Genomic DNA, 22,228 nt, shown 5'->3' with positions numbered 1-22,228 from the left:
CTATGAACAAATCCCTATGCACACTGCACATATCTTATTTTAAAGTAAAAAAAAAAAAAACGGGAACAAATACAATATTTAAAATAAAGAACAAGTAAATTTAAATCAACAAACTAACCAGTATTTCAATGGGAACTATGTGCCTGCTTTTGGCTAATGAGATGGTCAATGTCCAGTTCCATATTTGTCACTGCTAGCCCTAACAAGTGATATGATGCGCTTCCGGAGCCGAGATGCGTGCGTCCCACATCACCGGAAGTAGTACTGTACGTGAGCGACACTGCACTTTGTGGCACCACCATATACAGTACTCCAGGAGCACAGGATGCACCTCTCACTGACCACCAATAAAAGAAGTACCCCTTCTGGAAGTGCAGCGGGGGCCGGATAAATGGCCTCAGGGGGCCACATGCGGCCCACGGGCTGTAGTTTGGGAACCCCTGATCTAAGGGAAGTCAGTATTAAATAGTCAGATATTGCATATTTTAAAAATTCTTGCAGCACACTGATTGAAAATCACTGCTGTAGTTTGATTGTGGTGGTCATGGTTACAATACTATATGCATTTGTCAAAACTCAAAACTATAGCATGTAAATTATACCTCAATAAACCTGACTTTAAAGGTATATTTAAAATTTAAGTAAAAGATTTATTTTTAGTAAATCTAAAATAAGCTGTGTATTTACCATATTTAGCCATTTCAAATGGAAAAGGAAAAGGTAACGTTGCTCTGGTTTAAAATCACTTTGCTTTCCAATGAAATCAAAGACTGTTAGTATCTGAATTAATTAATCAGGTATAAGAGCTGGAATTTACAGCTTGAAAGGATTAACTTAGTCAAGATACAAAAAGAAACAAGGCAGTGCATTTATACCAGTAAAAGAACTCTTACCTATCTTCGTAAGTTCTAAATTTCTAGCAAAAAAGAAATTTTACTTTTTATCAATGCCCAAGAAATACCTGACAGTACTTTAGCACTTAAGATTTAAAAAATATATATAGACTGACCAGGCGGTGGCACAGTGGACAGAGCAGGGGTCGAGAACCTTTTTGGCTGAGAAAGCCATAAGCGCCACATATTTTTAAATGTAATTCTGGCCTGACCAGGCAGTGGCGCAGTGGATAGAGCGTCAGACTGGGATGCAGAAGACCCAGGTTCAAGAGCCCAAGGTCGCCAGCTTGAGCGCGGACTCATCTGGTTTGAGCAAGAGCCCACCATCTTGGACCCAAGGTCGCTGGCTCCAGCAAGGGGTTGCTCGGTCTGCTGGAGGCCCACGGTCAAGGCACATATGAGAAAGCAATCAATGAACAACTAAGGTATTGCAACGCGCAATGAAAAACTAATGATTGATGCCTCTCATCTCTCTCCGTTCCTGTCTGTCCCTATCTATCTCTCTCTGACTCTGTCTCTGTCAAGAAGAAAAAGAAGAAGAAAAAATATATATATATCATATATAAATATACTATTAAGTTCTTAATATTTTCTCACTTACCTATTTTGATAAGCTTTCAAAATTGTGGCCAAATTCTTATTAATTAACCACTAAGACAATGCAAAACATTTAGATTCAAAATACTAAGACTGGTAAAATCTGAAAATCACTGACTGAGACAGAGACATGAAATCCACTGCTAATTTATTTTAAGTATTCTGAGGTCCTCTATCTCAACTGGCATAAATTCATATCTTAGTGGGTATCAAGAATATTGGTGGTTATAAAATCATGTATGCTTGTAATCTCCAATACAAATGTGAATTCCATGCTCAGTATTTTTTTAAAAAAACAATTTTGTTTATGTTAAATAATTATTCACCTAAAGCAGCCCCGGCGGGGTCGAAGGACCAAAACACAGGAGTCGCCTAAAGCCATCGGAAAATACATATTTATGATGGCTTTAGGCGACCCCTGTGTTTTGGTCGTTCAACCCCCTCTGGAGTCGCGACCCACAGGTTGAGAACCGCTGACCTAAAGGCTCCTGAATTGAAGGCACCATGTTAATTGACTCACTTTGTCCTGGCACTTATTTTTAACCCAAGCTAGTTTATAGCCTTAAAAAGAAACCCTGCTTCAGGTTCCATTTGCATTCCTTATCTTCCCCTTTTGTCAGCAAGTTCTGGAAGTGCTTTAGAAACATCCATTTCAGCCTGGGAAATGGCCAAGATTGAAAGGAAATCTCTTACTCCACAACCTCACTTAGCAGAGGAAGAACAAAAAGACAAAATCTATAAAGAAACATGTCCCACCCCCAGGCTCTTCAGTTAAAAGCCAAACTCAGCACCATTAAGAACAGAGAAGATCAAGAATCACTAACAGCTAAACACTACAGGAATCCCAAAAGAAATAATCTTGAAACGGGACTGGGACTCTATAATTAAGGAAATAATTGAGTGTTTTATTAATGTAAGAAAAGTGTACGACCACCTTTAAAAAGTACTGAAAACAGGCAGATAATGACTGTAAAGTTATTTTGATAAAGTTCCTCTATAATATTCCCAAGGGACTGACATGAATGTGAGATTCTCTAATAATTACATATTTTAAATATTCTATTTTAAAATAATCTTAAAAAGCACTGTGGTTGCCTTTAAAAATAAACGTACTATGTCCTGGCCAGATAGCTCTGTTTGTTAGAGTATAGTCCTAACACAAAGGCTGCAGGGCACATTCAGCAACAGACATATTTCTGTTTCTCTCTCTCTCTCTTCCCCTTCCTCAAATCAATAGATAAAATTTAAAATAATAATAATAAATGTACAATGTAACAGACAACATCATTACCACTTTTTTTTCTTTTACAAGTGAGACCGGTCCAAAAGATGTTCCAAAAATCACTCATAACACATCAAGAAAAAATATGCAATTCAGACATAAGTGCCTTTTTTTTTTTTTTTTAAGAGAGAGAGAGACAGACAGGAAGGGAGAGAGAAATGATCATAGTTGCGGTACTTTAGTTGTTCATCGATCGCTTTCTCGTATGTGCCTTGACCAGGGGGCTCCAGCTAAGCCAGTGACCAAGGCATTACTCAAGCCAGCAACCATGGGGTCATATCTATGATTCCATGCTCAAGACAGCGATCCAAAGTTTCAAACCTGAGTCCTCCGTATCTCAGGTTGACACTCTAGGTGCCACCACCTGGTCAAGTCAGTTAAGTATTTATTTTTACTTTTTTTATTATTAATTTTAATGCAGTGACATTGATAAATCAGGGTACATATGTTCAGAGAAAACATCTCCAGATTATTCTGACATTTGATTATGTTGCATACCCCTCACCCAAAGTCAAATTGTCTTCCATCACCTTCTATCTGGTTTTCTTTGTGTCCCTTCCCTCCCCCTACTTCCTCTCATTTTTAAAGAAAACTAATAGCACCCTGGCCAGTTAGCTCAGATGGTTAAGAGCATAACCCAAAACCACAAGGTTGCAAGTTCGATTCCTGGTCAGGGCACATGGGAAGCAACCAAAGAATGTATGACTGAGTGGAACTGAATTTCATATTCCACACCACTGATTCTCAGCAAAGATGAGGACATTACCAGAATCATCTTCATAGAATTCTCAAATTACACATAAGACCCCTACCCCAAACTTCTTAAAAAGAAATATACCTTACAAAGAAATCTACAACACTCTGGGGCTCTATTTCTTTTTTTTTAAAGAGAGTGAGAGTCAGAGAGAGGGACAGATAGGGACAGACAGACAGGAATAGAGAGAGATGAGAAGTATCAATCATCAGTTTTTCGTTGTGACACCTTAGTTGTTCATTGATTGCCTTCTCATATGTGCCTTGACCGTGGGACTATAGCAAATAACCCCTTGCTCGAGCCAGCAACCTTGGGTCCAAGCCGGTGATCTTTGCTCAAACCAGATGAGCTTGCGCTCAAGCTGGTGACCTTGAGGTCTCGAACCTGGGTCCTCCACATCCCAGTCCGACGCTCTATCCACTGTGCCACCGCCTGGTCAGGCTCTGGGGCTCTATTTCTAACTCTACTAACATATTTATACTGAGACAGTAAGTGGATTTTTTAAAATTTCTTTTTACTTATGTATTTATTTTAGATTTTTATTTATTAATTTTTAGAAAGGAGAAAGAGACAGGGAGAGAAGGGGGGAGGAGCAGGAAGCATCAACTCCCATAGGTGCCTTGACCAGGCAAGCCCAGGGCTTTGAACCAGCAACCTCAGCGTTCCAGGTCAATGCTATATCCCTGTGCTACCACAGGTCAGGCAGTAAGTGGATTTTTAAAAAAGATTTTATTTATTTTAGTGAGAGGAGAGAGAGGGAATAGCAGCAGCAGGGGGTGGGGGAGGGGGAGAATGAGAAGCATCAACTCATAGTAGTCACTTCTCATATATGCCTTGATCAAGAAAGCAGGGGATTTGAACTGGCGACCTCAGCATTCCAGGTCAACATTTTATCTACTTTGCAACCACAGGTCAGGCAGCAAGTGGATTTTTAAATGGACTGATTCCTTTCAATGTTCTCAATAACTCCTACAGGACCTATGTCCCTAGGTATCCTGAGGTAAGAAATACATTGTTAAACAACAAACTGGTAAAGAAACATACTATATATGTAAACAGAAGTAAAATCTGTATGGTAAACCCTCCTACTTATACATTGGGATTTCTTTTAGGAGTGCTCGTGAATAGCCATTTCCTACTACTAAAACATAAATAAAAAGGTCTCACAGATAAACGTCAAAAAAATATGGTCTTCTAGAAGCAACTACCATGCATGATGCTTCCTACTCCTCCCTCCTTCTCTGTCTCTCTATCTCTCCCTAAAATATACAGTCTACCGGAAAGTTCTGTCTGTTTTTGGAATAAAAAATACAAATTTTTCTTACCGTCAATAAACTTTATTAAATAATATAATTACCATTATTATTAATGATTTCTTGCCAGCATGAGGGCAATTTGTATATCCCATTTTTGAAGAATGTTTTCTCTTTTGATGCAAAAAATTGAACCAGTGCTTATTTGATATCTTCTTCATTTTTGAATTTTCTGCCCTTCAAAAAATTTTGTAAGGACAAAAACAAGTGATAGTCAGAGGATGCTAAGTCCAGGGAATATGGTGGATGCGACAGAATTTCCCAGCCTAGTTCTTCAATTTTTTGACGAGTCCCCAAAGCAGCATGTGGCCTGGCATTATCATGATGCAGTATGATGTTCTTCCTATTGAACATCGCCGGCCTCTTTTCTTGAACTGCTGTCTTTAAATTATCCAGTTTCTGACAATACTTCTCCGAACTGAGCTTTTCGTTCGCTTTTAAAAGCTCATACTGTATTGGTCCTCGATTGTCCCACCATATACACAACATTCTCTTATTCAGAGTCAAATTTGGTTTAGAGGTGCAAGGGCTAGGTTTTACAGGTTCACAATATGCCCTTTTCCTTACGATGTTTTCGTAGGTAATCCACTTTTCATCCCCAGTTATCATCCGGTTCAAGAAGGGCTCGATTCTGTTCCGAGCAAGCAGAGATGTGCATATGACGACTAGATCATCCAAATTCTTCTGACTTAATTCATGTGGCACCCATCTTGAGTATTTCCACACCAATCCTATCTTCCGAATATGGTCCAAAATGGTTTGCTGAGCTGAATTAAGCCTTTCTGCGATCTCCAATGTTGTCAGAAAAGGATCTTGCAAAAAAAAAAAAAAAAGAAGAAAAGAAAAGGATCTTGCTCCAACATGGTCTTGACAACATCGTCATCGATCAAAGATGGTCGCCCAGTACGTGGCTTATCAGAAAGGTCGAAATCATCTGTTTCGAATTTTTTGAACCATCTTCTGCATGTCCTATCAGAAACTGTACCTTCACCAAACACTTTCAATAAATTTCTACATGCTTCTGTAGCATTTCTTCCTTGTTGAAATTCGTATACAATACAGTAGCGTAAATTAACTTTATCAGTAGCCATGGGTATACTATCACTTCACACATAAGACTAACGTGCATCAACTTTGTTTTAATTAATTTGCTACATCAGTATGTATACATTAAGTGATAAAAATAGAGAGGCACAGCCTGACCAGGTGGTGGCGCAGTGGACAGAGCGTCAGAATGGGATGCGGAGGACCTAGGTTCGAGACCCTGAGGTTGCCGGCTCAAGCAAGGGGTTACTCGGTCTGCTGAAGGCCCATGGTCAAGGCACATAAAAGCAATCAATGAACTAAGGTATAGCAACGAAAAACTGATGATTGATGCTTCTCATCTCTCTCCGTTTCTGTCTGTCTGTCTGTCCCTATCTATCCCTCTCTGACTCTCTCTGTGTCTCTGTAAAAAGAAAAAAAAAATTAAAAATAGAGAGGTACACATGCGCCAAATAAACATGTGCTTACGTATCGAAACTTGTGATAGAAATGGCAGAATTTTCCAGCAGACCTGATACAATAAATAAATTTTTTTTTTTTGTATTTTTCTGAAGCTGGAAACAGGGAGGCAATCAGACAGACTCCACGCCCAACCGGGATCCACCCGGCATGCCCACCAGGGGGCGATGCTCTGCCCATCCGGGGCATCGCTCTGTCGCGACCAGAGCCACTCTAGCGCCTGGGGCAGAGGCCAAGGAGCCATCCCCAGCGCCCTGGCCATCTTTGCTCCAATGGAGCCTCGGCTGCGGGAGGGGAAGAGAGAGACAGAGAAGAAGGAGAAGGGGAGGGGTGGAGAAGCAGATGGGCGCCTCTCCTGTGTGCCCTGGCCTGGAATCGAACCCGGGACCTCCACATGCCAGGCCGACGCTCTACCACTGAGCCAAACGGCCAGGGCTAAATAAAATCTTAAGAGAAAGAAAAGCCTGACCGGTGGTAGTGCAGTAGCTCTAGCACAGTAGTAGGCAACCTGGTCCCTACCGCCCACTAGTGGGTGTTCCAGCTTTCATGGTGGGCGGTAGCAGAGCAACCAAAGTATAAATAAAAACATAGATTTAACTATAGTAAGTTGTTTTATAAAGATTTATTCTGCCAAACTTAGCGAAAATACAACATAAAGTACTTGGGAAGTAATTATTATTATATGCTTTAACTTGCTGTAACTCTGCTTTATAAATTTTATACTTCCCTACTTTATAAATCACCATTACTGTGGAACCGGTGGGCAGTTAGAAAATTTTACTACTAACAGAGTTACAGAAGTGGGCGGTAGGTATAAAAAGGTTGACTATCCCTGCTCTAGCATCCACCTGGGATACTGAGGACCCAGGTTTAAAACCCAGAGGTGGCCCTGGCCGGTTGGCTCAGCGGTAGAGCGTCGGCCTAGCGTGCGGAGGACCCGGGTTCGATTCCCGGCCAGGGCACACAGGAGAAGCGCCCATTTGCTTCTCCACCCCTCCGCCGCGCTTTCCTCTCTGTCTCTCTCTTCCCCTCCCGCAGCCAAGGCTCCATTGGAGCAAAGATGGCCCGGGCGCTGGGGATGGCTCTGTGGCCTCTGCCTCAGGCGCTAGAGTGGCTCTGGTTGCAACATGGCGACGCCCAGGATGGGCAGAGCATCGCCCCTGGTGGGCGTGCCGGGTGGATCCCGGTCAGGCGCATGCGGGAGTCTGTCTGACTGTCTCTCCCTGTTTCCAGCTTCAGAAAAATGAAAAAAAAAAAAAAATAAATAAATAAATAAAACCCAGAGGTCATTGGCTTGAGCGCAGGCTCACCAGCTTGAGTGTGGGATCATCAACATGACCCCATGGTAGATGGCTTGAGCAAGGGATCACTGGCTCAGCTAGAGCTCTCCCCCAACCTCCCATCAAGCCATGTATGAGAAGCAATCAATGAATAACTAGAGCAACTCAACTATGAGTTGATGCTTCTCATCTTTCTCCCTCTCTCTTAAATAAAATAAAATAAAAGTCACCTAAATCAAATAGTTGGGAAAGATACTTCTAGAATAATACACTATTCATACTACAGGAAAATTTATTATATGAAAGTTTTTGTGGTTATGAAACAGACAAGTAAGCAGCAACCAAGAGCCAGGAAACAATGCTCTCCCATTGTGTTCATCAGTAGCCAAAAATATATTGAGGTACTTAAAGTATTTAGCTTTAAGCTTAAGAAAGCTATGAACAGCTCAAAATCATCACTTAAGCCGTTTTTAACCCACAAGGTCTGTACAAACCCCTTTTTCTTTTGTTATACTGTAAATGAAACAAAGTGTAATCAGATTGATTTGAGTGGTTTAAAAGAAGACCATTTTATAATTATAAAGACCAACTACAACAAAAGAGAAAAATCAGTGTATAAAGTTCCTTAGGAAATATATATCATTTGCTCATTTTAGTAAATTTATAGAACCATAATTTAAAATAGTACCAGAATCTCATGATAACTTAATACAGTACATATACTCTTCTTTTTTTTTTTTTTTTAGGTGAGAGGATGGAAGACAGTGAGACTCCCACATGTGCCTGGACCAGAAAGCTCTAGTACCAAGCTATTTATTTTTAGCACCTGAGGCTGATGCACAACAAAGGAGCTATACTCAGCGCCTGGGATCATGCTCCCTCCAGTCAACTGAGTCACTGGCTGCAGGAGGGGAAGAGGGGAAGAGAGAGAAGAGGGGAAGAGGGAGGTGGGAAAAAGCAGATGGTTACTTCTCCTGTGTGTCCTGACCTGGAATCAAATCTAGGACGTCCATATGCCACGGCTACACTGTATCCACTGGCCAGAGTCAGTACATATAGTCTTATAACAACCTAAAATTTCATTAATTCCTATCTTTGTAAGAGTATACACATGGGGTTTGTTTGTTTTTAAGTACTTCAAACTATTGCACTGGCAAAGTATATCTTTTTCATGATTTCATGGATCCATCTCCCTACTCCCTTTAAAACAAACATATACCCTGGTCCAGAGTTCAGTGTCAACCACATATACCAAGGTTGTAAATTTGATCCTCAACTGGCACATACAAGAATCAACCAATGAATGCATAAATAGAACAAAAAAAATCAATGTTTCTCTCTCTGCCTCCTCACCCCTAAATCAATAAAAAAACAAATTAATTAAAAAATAAAACAGCTCTGGCCGGATCGCTCAGTTGATTAGAGCATCATCCCAAAATGCAGAGGAGGTTGCCAGTTCATCCTGTTAGGACACAAACAAGAACAGATCAATGTTCCTATCTCTGTCTTAAAAAAATAAAAATAAAACAAATATACATACTAGTCTGAAGCTGGGGTAAAACAATGCAGCATTCAAGTGCTGTTCTTTAACAATTAGTTCTTAAATTCCAGTAATATAGCCCTGGCCATTTGGCTCAGTTGATAGAACGTCAGTCCCGCGTGCTAACAGCCCAGGTTTGATCCTCAATCAGGGCACACATGAGAAACAACCATCTGCTGCTATTCCCCTCTTGCAGCCAGTGACTAGACTGGTTTGAGCATTGGCCCAGAAGCTGAGGATAGCTCAGTTGATTCAAGCATCAGTTCCAGATGGGGGTTGCCAGGATACTGGTCAGGGCGCATGTGGGAGTCTATCTCTCCTTCTCTCGTTTAAAAAATTAATTAGAAAAATTCCTAATGATATAAGTTAAGAAAGGCACAAGCTATGTTTTAATCTACTCTTATTCTATTTAGTTTCATTTGTACCTGCCCTCCAATACATGTAGTCACAAAAATTATTTTTGCTGGATCACAAATTAAACCTGTATCGTTATTACAATGTGAAGAAAAAATATAAAGAAAAAATAAAGAATGTCGCAGATGTACAAATTTCTCATCAACCAACTTGAAACAGGCTTATGGCCTAATGGAAACACTGAAAATGTAGAGGAGGCCCTGGCCCGCTGGCTGAAAGGTAGTGTCAGCCCAGCATGTGGGAGTCCTGGGTTTGATTCCCAGTCAGGGCACACAGGAAAAGCGACTATCTGCTTCTCCACCCCCACCCTCCCTTCTTCTCCTTCCTCAGCCATGGCTCCCCCCAGGATGGCTCCCTGCCTCCCCTCAGGTGCTAAAATAGCTTGGTTGGCAAGCAACGGAGCAGCTTCCCCAGATAGGCAGAGCACCGCCTAGTAGGGGGCTTGCTGGGCGGATCCTGGTGGGGGCGCATGAGAAAGTCTGTCTCTGCCTCCCTACCTTTCACTTAATAATAATAATAAAAAATGTAGGGGGGAAAACCACTACCATACTGGAGAACAGTTAACTACATCTATCTATCTTTCTATCTATCTATCTATCTATCTATCTATATATTAAAGATTTTATTTATTCATTTTAGAGAGGGAGAGAGGAGGCTGGGGAGGGGGGGGGAGCGAAGGAGAAGGGGAAGAGCAGGAAGCATCAACTCTCACAGGTGACTTGACCAGGCAAGCCCAGGGTTTCAAACCAGCAACCTTAGCTTTCCAGGTGGACGCTTTATCCACTGTGCCACCACAGGTCAGGCTAAGTTTGCATACCAACGATATTACAAATGTCATATGCCATACTTAACAGGAATTTAACAATTATAAGATTCCATTACATATACTCTAATAAAAGATTCAACATAAATACACTTTATAAAATTTTTAAGTTACCACACACACACACACACACACAAACTCTAAACCAGGGGTCGGGAACCTATGGCTCATGAGCCGGATGTGGCTCTTTTGATGGCTGCATCTGGCTTGCAGACAAATCTTTAATAAAAAAAAATACTAACATTAAAAATATAAAACATTCTCATGTATTACAATCCATTCATTTCCTACCACTCATGTTCATGGTTGCGTTGCAGGTGGCTGGAGCCAATCACAGCTGTCCTCCAGGACAACACCAAATTTTTATTGGATAATGCGTAATGTACACGGGTCATTGTACGGCTCTCACGGAATTACATTTTAAAATATGTGGTGTTCATGGCTCTCTCAGCCAAAAAGGTTCCCGACCTCTGCTCTAAACTCTATCTCTCAAAGAAAAATTTGAACTAGAGCGTGAGTGTGTATATGTGTAGTAAATTCTAAAACTTTCTGAGGAAGAAAGAGATGAATAAAATTCCACATTTGACTCAGAGATAGCAACATAAATAGTATCTGAGTAGCACTTTAACAGTTTTGAAAGTAATTTCCCCAACTTTATCTTTAATCAGCTCTAACCCTACATTTTAGGAAGGCAAGAATGACCTCCTCAGAGGGACAGCTGGTAATGCCAGTACAAAAGACCTTTGTCTTCCCACTCTTAGTCCACTGTTATTTTCATGACACTAACCTCTCCTAAGATAAATATTGTGAAAAATCAATACTAAAAATAAACACATTCTTAATAAATACACCTTAGCGGGTATCTAAAACACTCTAGTTTTCTAGGTCTGTCCTTTCCAATGCAGATCTACTAAGACATCAAGCGAATTTTTAAATGGACTAAAAGAGTGGGGAGAACAGTACTATTGGTATAATTTTTATATCTTCAATAAGATTACAATAAAAACACAGAATATTAGCATTATAGTAACTATACAAAATAAGCCAATTTAAATAGAAGGCTTCTTTTACAAAACTTTATTCTACAGTCAAAACCTCACACAAAAACTTTATTAAACTCAAGTTAATTTTTAATTTCAATATTTTCCAAAAAGGAATAAGATACCACATACTAAAATGCTATCGATTTCAAATAATGACAGAATTAATCACTTGTAACAGAATTCTAACTCAAGTCCTTCAAAAATAATACAAACTGTGTCTTTATACTTATTTCTTTAAATCTGACTCAATGAATAAACACAATCTCAAGTTTTATAGTCCTGCTGCTGGAACACCTGCTACATTTTCACTGTTTTCACATTTACTCAAAGAATATAAAGACATGCAATAAAAACAACCAGAAACCCAGGACATGTTTCCAATGAAATATATTTTAATTTAACTGTGCTTCCTGTGTGATACTGATCTTCTTTGTATCTTTTTAATCATATAATCAGAAAGCACACCCATTCTATAAAGAAAACAAAATGTTTGACATCTTTCCTCAAAATAATAAAGATTTTGTCTAAATTCAGGTAAATCTCAGAATGAAGAGGACCAAAATCCTACCTTTTGGGATATTGATTTTAAATTGGTTATTAAACAAAAGATCCTCCCACTTTCCTGCCCAAAAGATTCAGATGGAAAGACCTGCTCTAGGAAACAAATCTTAGCTTATTCACCTTAGCTTAATTTGAATTAAGTATGGTAGATAGGAAGGCTCCAAGGAGGGATCTGGTTAGGTTCACCCCATATCCCACTGAAGCAAGAATTTACCTGCAATGTGTTCAGCTTATTCAACTACCTATAAATTGCTTACTTCCTTTAAAATCCCAACACTACCCGCACCCCTCTTTCTCCTTTGTCCAAAAAGACATATATACCCAATTTTGCCTGTCTTTGGAATTTTCATGCTTATGTGAATTCTCCAAGTACTCATATTAAAATTTTATTTTCTGTTAATCTGTTAATCTGATTATTGGCCCAGCTAGAAGAATTTACAAGGTGGGAGAAAAAGTATTATTTTTTAAGTCTCCCCAACCAACACAGAATCTGTCATAGGGCAATGAATCTGAATTTCCAGGGTTAGAATCAAAATGAAGACTCGAATAAGTATTACATTTCAGACAAGAAATTCCAGGGTTCATATGAGCAGAAACAGAAACCAAGGAGACCCAAGTGGCTGAAGAGCAGAGGTCATAGACTGCTTCAAACTAAATATTTCAAGAAATAAGTTAAAATTTCAAATACACATAACACACCCCTTTTAAAATCAGATTAAAATGTTAAAGAGGAAAGAGCAAAGACAAGTTATCAGTTAACAAATTTAAATGAGGGAAAAATTTAAATTAAAAAAACTTCAGGCCTGGCCGGTTGGCTCAGTGGTAGAGCGTCGTCCTGGCGTGCAGAGGTCCCGGGTTCGATTCCCGGCCAGGGCACATAGGAGAAGCGCCCATCTGCTTCTCCACCCCTCCCCCTCTCTGTCTCTCTCTTCCCCTCCCACAGCCAAGGCTCCATTGGAGCAGAAATGGCCCGGGCGCTGGGGATGGCTCCTTGGCCTCTGCCCCAGGCTCTAGAGTGGCTCTGGTCGCGGCAGAGCATCGCCCCCTGGTGGGCGTGCCGGGTGGATCCCGGTCAGGCGCATGCAGGAGTCTGTCTGACTGTCTCTCCCAGTTTCCAGCTTCAGAAAAAAAAAAAAAAAAAAAAATTCATATTGCCAATGCTGTTAAATATGGAGAAAAAACGCTAATTAATGTCATTATAAAGTCCAAGGAGTATTTATTAGTGGAGCTTTTCCCTAAGCAACAGAAAAGATATTAATATACCAGATGTCACCCAAAAATAAAGATCTAGTAAATATTTAGTTTAACAGTTTTTTTTATCTGTAGACATATACGTGAGCATACAATTACCTCAGGCCACTGCAAAGCCATTAATGGTTTTCTTGTGGATCTATAAGAGTACTATTGAGGTTCATTATGATAAAAAGGGTAATATAAAGGAAAAAAGTAGTGCCTTTCTTAATTACAAACAAAAAAATAGCATAACTTAAGTTCCAACCAAAAAATAATCCACAATTCTGATACCAGAAACCCCTCTGATAAAAGGTCTTTAAATAATTGGAAAAGCCTGTGAAAGATTTTTAAATAATACATACGAGGTGCTAGACATACTATGAATAATAATATGAAAAACAACATTACCCTCCAAAGCAATAATTTCTAACAGAAATATTAATTTTTTAAAGGATATAAAGGTTAATAAAAAAGTAATTCACTGTTTAGAAATGTGTTGAATCTGAAATTTTTGGGCCTCAGTCATTCCCAGTCAGCAGGCATACAGCTGGCAAGAAGTTTGTTTCCTCAGGTCATTCTGATGGAATGCCAGAGAGCTCAACCTAGTGCTTAACTTTTAAGTGATTAGATTATTTAGAATGCACAAGTGGATGTAGTAGATACAGGATAAGATGTGTAAAAGACTTTACATATGAAAGCAAGGTATTTTTTCAAGATGGATAAAATTTATGAATCTTAAATGACCATATTTTTTTCTGTAAAAGATCTGGCCACCATAGTCCACTAAAACACTGTCCCTTTGAACCTGTTCAATCAGCTTACTATACAGTTGCTGTCTCAGGATAAGCACGCTGCTATACAAAGAACAGTTCCTCTCAAAATGCCACTATAGTAAGTGTTCTAAACTCTGGAGTTAACTTTAAATACAGAAACAAAGCTGCAGAATTCCATTTTCATGTATCTACATAAGGAAGAAAATAGAAATACGTGCAAAACAGAGTATATACTATTTGATGCACTATAGTAGGGAAGAAACAACACAGGGGTAAAATGATTATACAAGATACATGGACATATGAAGGTTATGTATTACTAGAGAAGACACTTGAAAATTTTCAGACAGTGTTAAGTGCTATGAAGAACACCCACAGTTAGGGAACGCTGCTTCTCCTCAACTGAGGGGTGACATTTAGGCTAAGAGAGCATGAGTACCCCAGGTCAAGTACTCTTGTTGCACAGTATCAACAACACACACACAAAGGCCCTAGACAGAAATAAGCTTGAGGGATGCTTTAGAAGACGTAGAAGTGAGGGAGAATTTGGCTCTGGCTCAGCCCTGAGGGACTTAAACTAATTGGGGAACAAGAGATCACTGAAGCCTGGCCAGGCGATGGTGCAGTGGATAGTGTTGGACTGGGACATGGAGGAACGAGGTTTGAAACCGTGAGGTCGCTGGCCTGACCGCGGGCTCACCAAATTGAGCGCGGGGTTGCTGGCTTGGTTGCTGGCTAGTCACTGGTCACTGGCTTGGGCAAGGGGTCACGAGCTCTGCTGTAGCCCCCCCCAAGGTATTTATGATAAAGCAATCAGTGAACAACTAAGGTGCGACAACAAAGAACTGATGCTTCTCATCTCTCTCCCTTCCTGTCTGCCCCATCTGTCCCCCATCTGTCCCTCTCTCTGACTCTGTCAAAAAAAGAATAAAAATTAAAAAAAGATCACTGAAGTGATAAGCACAGTTAGCTTTCATTGTAGACTGTTGCAAGATTCAGAAAGGAAAGGGTTCACTGAAGGCAGAGGTAGCAGTGTAGGAGTCTTAGGAAAGGGTAAGGGTTATACAGTATTGCTGAATATGAAAAACAAGAGCTAGGTAAGAGTAGGTATGGAGCAGGTGGAGAAAGGTACATGAACCTGGAGCTCACAGGAATAAACTTAGCCAAGCAGAGGAGCGCCTCTGTATTCCTGTACATAAATGCCTGCAAAAGTTACCGCAGATCCATCATCTGAAACTGATTTCACAGGAATCTTCAAATATCCCAAATAAATGTCTATAGAAAAGAGATATCAAAGAAATATGTTAATGATAACAAGGTTATCAATCCTCAGAAACCATTAAGTTGGTAATAATTATAAAATATCCAAAGATTTCCTTTCTACAAAAATATTTAAGTCAAAATCCACCTGTACACTCCACCCGTGGTTTTTTGCATGTGTGGTGGGAGTGGAAGTCTAATCTAACTGAAAAGTACAGTAATTGTGTATCTGCAGTTTAATTAGGGTTATAGTTACAGAAGTGTACACATTTATTAAAATACACCAATTTTAAGAACTGAACATGTAGATTTTATCTCAAAAAAGTAACACAATGAATGAAGTTCAAAAAAGAACTCAACTAAGAAGAAAAGTACACTCAACTAAGATGGGATAGATCTATTTTAAAAACACAACCGTCCCCACGTCAAAAAACTATAGGCATTTAATAAGTAACACTCTATGTCAGTGGTTTTCAACCTTTTAATACTTGGGGACCAGTGAAAACTGAATTATTTCAGGGACCACTGAGGCAGAAATCAACCAACCTGAGCATAAGCGAATTCAACTAAGTTAATGCAACATCATGGTGGTTAATTCTTTCACGGACCAACATGATATTTCTGGCAACCAGACTGCAAACTGGAAGTTGAAAAACACTGCTCTACATTTAAAAAAATTAAAATATAGCAAGTAGAAGTATTTCATATAGGAATTAAACCACCAAATAACTGCAATCTTTACTGTTAGGCCTCTATACAAGAGGGGGTGTCTTTTATTTTGTAGTCCCCAAAATAAAATGGGTTTTTGAGAAAACTTTAAGATAGCGAAACACAAAAACAACAATATGAGGAGAAACCAAACAAATAACAGCCTGTGTGAATTCATAAAGGGAAGTCCACTAAAAGGAGTCTCAGGGATTTATTTTAGGTAGTTAGAATAGGGAAAGAAAAGCAAGTAAGCCTATGTTACTAAATGCCAGGCAGTGAAGGGCAGGAAATCTTAAATTAAAAAGTTCTCACCCTGGTTAGTAGATCAGTTGATTCGAGTGTCTTTCTGATACACCAAGGTTGCAGGTTCGACCCCGTCAGGGCGCACATACAAAAATCAACCAATGGCCTGACCAGGCAGTGGCGCAATGGATAGAGCATCGAACTGGGAGAGGACCCAGGTTTGAGACCCTTAGGTTGCCAGCTTGAGCTCGGGTTCATCTGGTTTGAGCAAAGCTCACCAGTTTGGACCCAAGGTCGCTGGCTCAAGCAAGGGGTTACTTGGTCTGCTGAAGGCCCATGGTCAAGGCACATAAAAGCAATCAATGAACAACTAAGGTGTCGCAATGAAAAACTGATGATTGATGCTTCTCATCTCTCTCTGTTCCTGTCTGTCTGACCTTATCTCTCCCTCTCTTTGACTCTCTGTCTCTGTAAAAACAAACAAACCAGTGAATGCATAAATAAGCAGAACAACAAATCAATGTTTCCCTCTCTCTCTCAATAAATAAATTTAAAAAGTTGTGAGAATTCAACGTTCCCCAAAGACACCATAGCCCATCCTCTATTTTATGTGTATGACAATTTCATATGTTAAGTATCCTAACTCGAACTGAAATGTGAGCAGAAAAAGTACCACTTTAGTGATCATCCTCAAAAATCAAAACCAAGTAACAAATGACTGGCTTTTGCTTATGAAAATTCCCATATATTGGGATGAATAATTTTGTCTGAATTAAAATTATGAATTATGAACAGAATATTCAGGTCCTTAGCAGTCTCTTGTCTAGACCATTACAGTTGCTTCCTACTTTGATGTCACCCGCACACACTAATTTTAATCCTCCTAAATATGCCACTTTCCTGCTGGTAAAACGGCAATGGTTCCCTAGCATCATTCCAAATACACTTAAACTATGATTCAAGGCCTACAATCTAGTTCCAACCCAACTCTTGAGCTTTACCTCTTATTTGTAACACTCCTCATAATTACTTCATACTTTCTAAATAAACTAGAAATATTTTACCAAGGACAACTTACATTTTGCCACCTCCCTACTTTCTTCTGTTTTTTAAGCTCTCCCCACACAAACACCATTTACTGTCAAAATAATAAGACATCAATTTCAGGGCCCCAGAGCCCCAATGACCCCCTCAACCATAGCTTTCCCTCCTGACTCTCAAGATTGTAAACTCTGTTACTCACATACAAAAATAATTACACCAAGACTTATATCACAATTAATATCCATATAATGCTTTATCTTTTACAAAGTCTTTTCTTATCTGCCACACTAACCTATAACCTCCTCTATTACTTATAAAAATCCCTAAAGTGCACTGGCTGGATAGCTCAGTTGGTTAGAGCCCCACTCAGATGCGTAAAAGTTGCCAGTTCGATCCCCAGACAGGGCACATACAGAAACAGATTGACTCCTCTATTTTCTTCTCTGAAGTCTATATATAGATAAATAAAAATTAAAAATAAAAATCCCTAAAGCATAAGTATTCCCTGAATTGGAGTATTTTCATTGAATTAGAATATTTTATCATCTCCTGTTACCAATAAAGTAAAATAAAATAAAACCCTTCATTATACAGTATTCCCTATCTAAAAAGGAACCAAAACAGAAGGGGGAAAAAGTTCAATCTAAAGATACAATTGCCAACTGTTTCATAAGGAATTTTATTTTATAATGGAAAAAATAAATTTCCCCCCAAAATTAAACACCGATAAACACTTATCTGAAAAACCTTTAAGTGTCTTGGACATCTGTGGTACAGAAATGGCAATCATTAAATTCTATTTTAAAGCTTCACTTAATTTTTTCCCTTATGTAGTTTACTACATTATGTATCTATGGACATTAGACAGTACAGACTCATAAAAGCTGAACAGACAACTCTGACTTCAAATATTCAGCTTCTCACGTCAGACATAATACTTTCTGGCTTTTATATCTTCACAGCACCCTTCCTTGTCTTTTGGTCTGACAATAAAGAATAAAGGTATTTGTACTTTTGAAAACTTAACTCTGTCCAGATTTTACCAAAAACTGAACCTATTTTTAAAATACAGTTTCATCTTTTTAGAATTGCAGAAAGATCATAAATTTGGGCACGGTACAATACCCAGCATTTACCTGTTAAACAAATAAAATCCTAAGACTCCCAAGTGTAGAAGTAAAATCTATTTTATGTTGACCTGGATGCTTCCACTTGTTGAACTAATCTATATTTGACTTCAATGTCAAATTAATCATGTCGTTTGGAATATTAAAATGTACAATAACTGCCTGACCTGTGGTGGTGCAGTGGATAAAGCGTCGACCTGGAAATGCTGAGGTTGCCTGTTCGAAACCCTGGGCTCGCCTGGTCAAGGCACATATGGGAGTTGCTTTCTGCTCCTCCCCCTTCTCTCTTTGTTTCTCTTTCTCTCTCTCCCTCTCTCCTTTCTAAAATGAATAAATAAAATAAAAATAAAATTTAAAAAATGTACAATAACTGCTATAATTACACATATAATTTTAAAACAAATCATTCTGATCTCTATCTTTATTGGTACAACTAGATTACTTCCTAAAATAAATGAAAAAAAGGAAAGACTTTGGTTAGTGGCAATGACTTAAAAAAACTTTTTTTTGCCTAATCATTCTTAGATTTTGAGAGTACAATGAATGGAAAGGAAGACTATAATCTAGTGCTACATAAATGTTTTTTTTTAATTTTTATTTAGAAAATTTAAATTAATGGGGTTACACTGATGAATATACATGCTTTCTGCTGAAGGTATGCTTTTAGCAAAGGTGGGTTGCTCTGTTGCCATACAACACTAGTGTGTCTTCAGCCACCTGGAACACTTCCTGTCAGTGTGTGTGAAGTACCTTGTGTGTGGCCATCATTGACTCAACAGTCGGTTTCCAGACTAACTAAAGAAACAAATGTATTACTTTGCCTGCATTCAAAGATGTTTAGAAAAATAAAACCCCATTTATAGAAGGGGAAGATAAAGCTCCATCTGCCAAATAACAGGAGACTGTCACCTTTCCTGTAGTGAAGTGGCAACCTCAAATTGAACTTATGAAAATTTATGACCTGGCAAATATTTGAGATTTTTTATTGGCTATTTAACAAAACAACTGAGGTGACCATGCAAATAAAGCTATGGAGTATTGTCCATACTTCTCTGTTCCCTCTTCTCAAAAATACTCAGGTATTTCCAACATCCTAATCCATAGAGCATAGCTTCAAAAAAAGCTTACCCCCTTCCCACCTATGCCCACCCCCTCCCACCCCACACACAGCCAAGAAATAAAGCACTTTAAAGAAACACGAGTAATGTTAACAATCCATGTACATATTCCATAACTATTATAAGCCATTCTGCTTCACATCTGTCAAATAAAAGCCAGGTAACCCCAGCAGATGAACTCTGCCACTCCATTTATTTAGAAGTACAAGATACAATTTATTCTTTTCCAAAAGCTCTAGTACTCTGAGAAGGGCACTTGATACAGTCCTCTGAAGGGATATTAAATCATTTTATATATGTTGACCATGATATTGAAAAATAAAGAAAAATCCATTGTCAAAGAGCTCTCAAATTCAAGTCCATTTATCATCTAATTCCTCAGATGCAATAAATTACACATTTCAAGAAAAGTACAAAACTGAGAATGTCAATTACAGATAAAAAATACTTAAGCTAGTCAATTGATCTTAAAGCACTCACAAACCCTATCTGTCTATACTTTTCCAAACAATTTTTTTTAAAACTACATAACATCTCAATTCCATTAAAAAGACATTAACTGTTAAAGCCATCTAGTTATATTATAGATGACTTTAGTTACATATAGTTAAGTCATACAGAGATGACTTAACTTTTAAAGTCATCTAATTCTCAACAGACACTACCAGGTTGGCAAGGCATATTAAATCGAACAGGATGCATACCCATTAGCCAAAAGATTATTTTGAACTTTTTAATAATGTCTTAAAAATTATTTCTTTCCAAACTCTGATGAAATTAACATCAGGAAGCAAGAGTTACCACAAAAATCTATGTATCTTACATGTATTCATCCAGCTCCTGGACAATCATAATGCAAATGTGCTTCAAAGTATGAACGCTCCACGAATAAACTAATTTTAAAATATTATATACAAAAAAAATATTATATACATTTTGGGAGTTCTAGGCACTGGGCTAAATTCTAAATAGTCTTGAATACTACAGCAGTTATTCAATAAGAGTAAACCAGTCCTAAATTAAGCTCAACTGACCCATGACTGATCGGAAAGACACCACGTTTTTTTAAGTTGATACTCCTATGTATTATATTCACTACCAACTAGGCCCCAGAGCGTCTGAGGGTCAATTCTCCATACTAAGAGTAAATTCTCTACTCCTCTGAGTGGCCAGGTACTTACTGCTCTCCACCGGGTAACTCCCCCTGCACTTGGGGAAAACTTCATTTCCCAGGACCACAGCTGGTCGGCCCCATCAATACACACCCAATCTCATCTCATGCCTCACGACCATCCTGCCTAAAGTCAGAGAAAAACCTTAGAGTTGGGTGTTTTTCTTTTTAAGTATTAACACGTGTGTGTGGGGGGGTGTCACAGAAGAGATCACAGTTAAGGAGGCCTTTCACATTAGGGCTGAGAAGGCAAGGGACCAAGGAAGTGAAACGGTAGCAGAAAAACTCCTGGACGCTCAGGATCCCCGAACTCTAATCCCAACTTGGGGGGAAGATGGTAACTAAAAGGTGTCCCCGCCACCGGGCCCCTTTCTTCACCACTCTTCACCCAACCCCTAGACCAGTGCCTCCGCCGGGCGCTCTGGGTCCCGGCTCCAGCCCTGGGGGAAGAGGAGAGGCATTTAGGCCTCGCCTCCCAGCGGCCTTCCTCCCCGAGCCGGGGCGGGAGGAGACCCAGGAAGCCGCGCCCGGTTCCCAGGGGGTGGAGGACCTAGGCCGCTCCTCCCAGCCCAGCGGCCTTAGGCCTCGGCCCGCCCGAGGCGGGGCCCAGGGGTCGGGGCGGCGGGCTGGGCTCGGGCTCACCCACCTGGGTTGCCAGTCATTCCAGCTCCGCGGGTACTTGGTGCCGCCGCCGCCGCTGCTCAGCCGAGACCCCGGGGCTCTGCGGCTCATTACCTTCCCCGACACGACATGGCCAAGCGCCGTCGCCCGAAGAAGCGCGAGTCGCCGCCCGAACCGACCGTCGCCGACACTCCACTCCGGCCGAGGGATGAGGAGGAAGCCGAGGAGAAGGAGGAGGCGGTGGAGGGCGGGGGAGGCAGACGGCCGTTCCGGGTTCCGCCTGAGCCCACAGCGCAGGGCGAGGAGGCGGGAGTGGCGCGGCGAGGGGGAGGCGGAGGAAGGGGAGGCGACGTCTCTTCCAAGCCCGTGCGCTGCCCGCGACGCCCGGGCCCAAGAGTAGGAGGACAGCGAGGAGGAGGCGGTGGCGGCAGCTCCTCACGCTCACACAGCCACAGCTTCCCCGCCTCCCGACTCCGCCCGCCGCGCCGCCGCTGCCGCACGGCATGCTGGGAAGGAGAGGCGGTGTCGGCGCCCGCCCAGCTAGGGAGAGGGGCGTGCTCTGCTGAGAGGGGCGTGGCTTGATGGGCGTGGTGAGCGGACCGCCCTCCCGCGCCGGGGCTCACCTCCACTCTCAGCAAACCGCGCTAAGGTCTCGGGCTCGCCGCGGGGCCTCATGGGAGAGGGGACTTTGCCACCAACCCTAAACGTGCACCCTCCCTACCCGCCCCGGAAAGCACCTGACCCTGGAGGGCCGTCAGTAGGGGTCAACAGGCATCCAATCAAACACCTGGGGTGCCCGCGAGCGCTCGCGCGCTCTTCGTTCTTTTCCCTACACTGTCTAGTGAAAAGAAAAAATAATAGAAATGAGAGGGACTGGATATCCACATATCCGGGCCACACCTGAAGTGTGTCCTGGAATCCTGACAC

General features: G+C 40.6%; 1 protein-coding gene across 6 annotated transcripts in view; it reads right to left on the bottom strand.

Moving 5' to 3' along the window:
* SMG1 (SMG1 nonsense mediated mRNA decay associated PI3K related kinase) overlaps positions 1-21,770 on the bottom strand; it is a 119,736-nt gene extending 97,966 nt beyond the window's left edge. For 4 of the 6 annotated variants that reach the window (XR_010731160.1, XM_066274745.1, XM_066274742.1 and 1 more), the window contains exon 1: positions 21,327-21,770. Coding sequence is in view for 2 of the 6 variants with exons in the window: in XM_066274742.1 (XP_066130839.1) it covers positions 21,327-21,412 (86 nt within the window). In the remaining 4 variants the exon portion in view is untranslated. Of the gene's footprint in view, positions 1-15,158; positions 15,285-20,690; positions 20,710-21,326 lie in introns of those variants that run through there. The other 2 variants (XM_066274746.1, XM_066274747.1) reach the window with 2 other exon arrangements.
* Between the last annotated feature and the right edge of the window lie 458 nt (positions 21,771-22,228).

This window comes from Saccopteryx bilineata, chromosome 4 (assembly GCF_036850765.1).
Source record: "Saccopteryx bilineata isolate mSacBil1 chromosome 4, mSacBil1_pri_phased_curated, whole genome shotgun sequence".
Lineage (NCBI taxonomy): Eukaryota > Metazoa > Chordata > Mammalia > Chiroptera > Emballonuridae > Saccopteryx > Saccopteryx bilineata.
The sequence above is the reverse complement of the archived record's forward strand: the minus strand, read 5'-3'. Positions and strand labels throughout refer to the sequence as shown.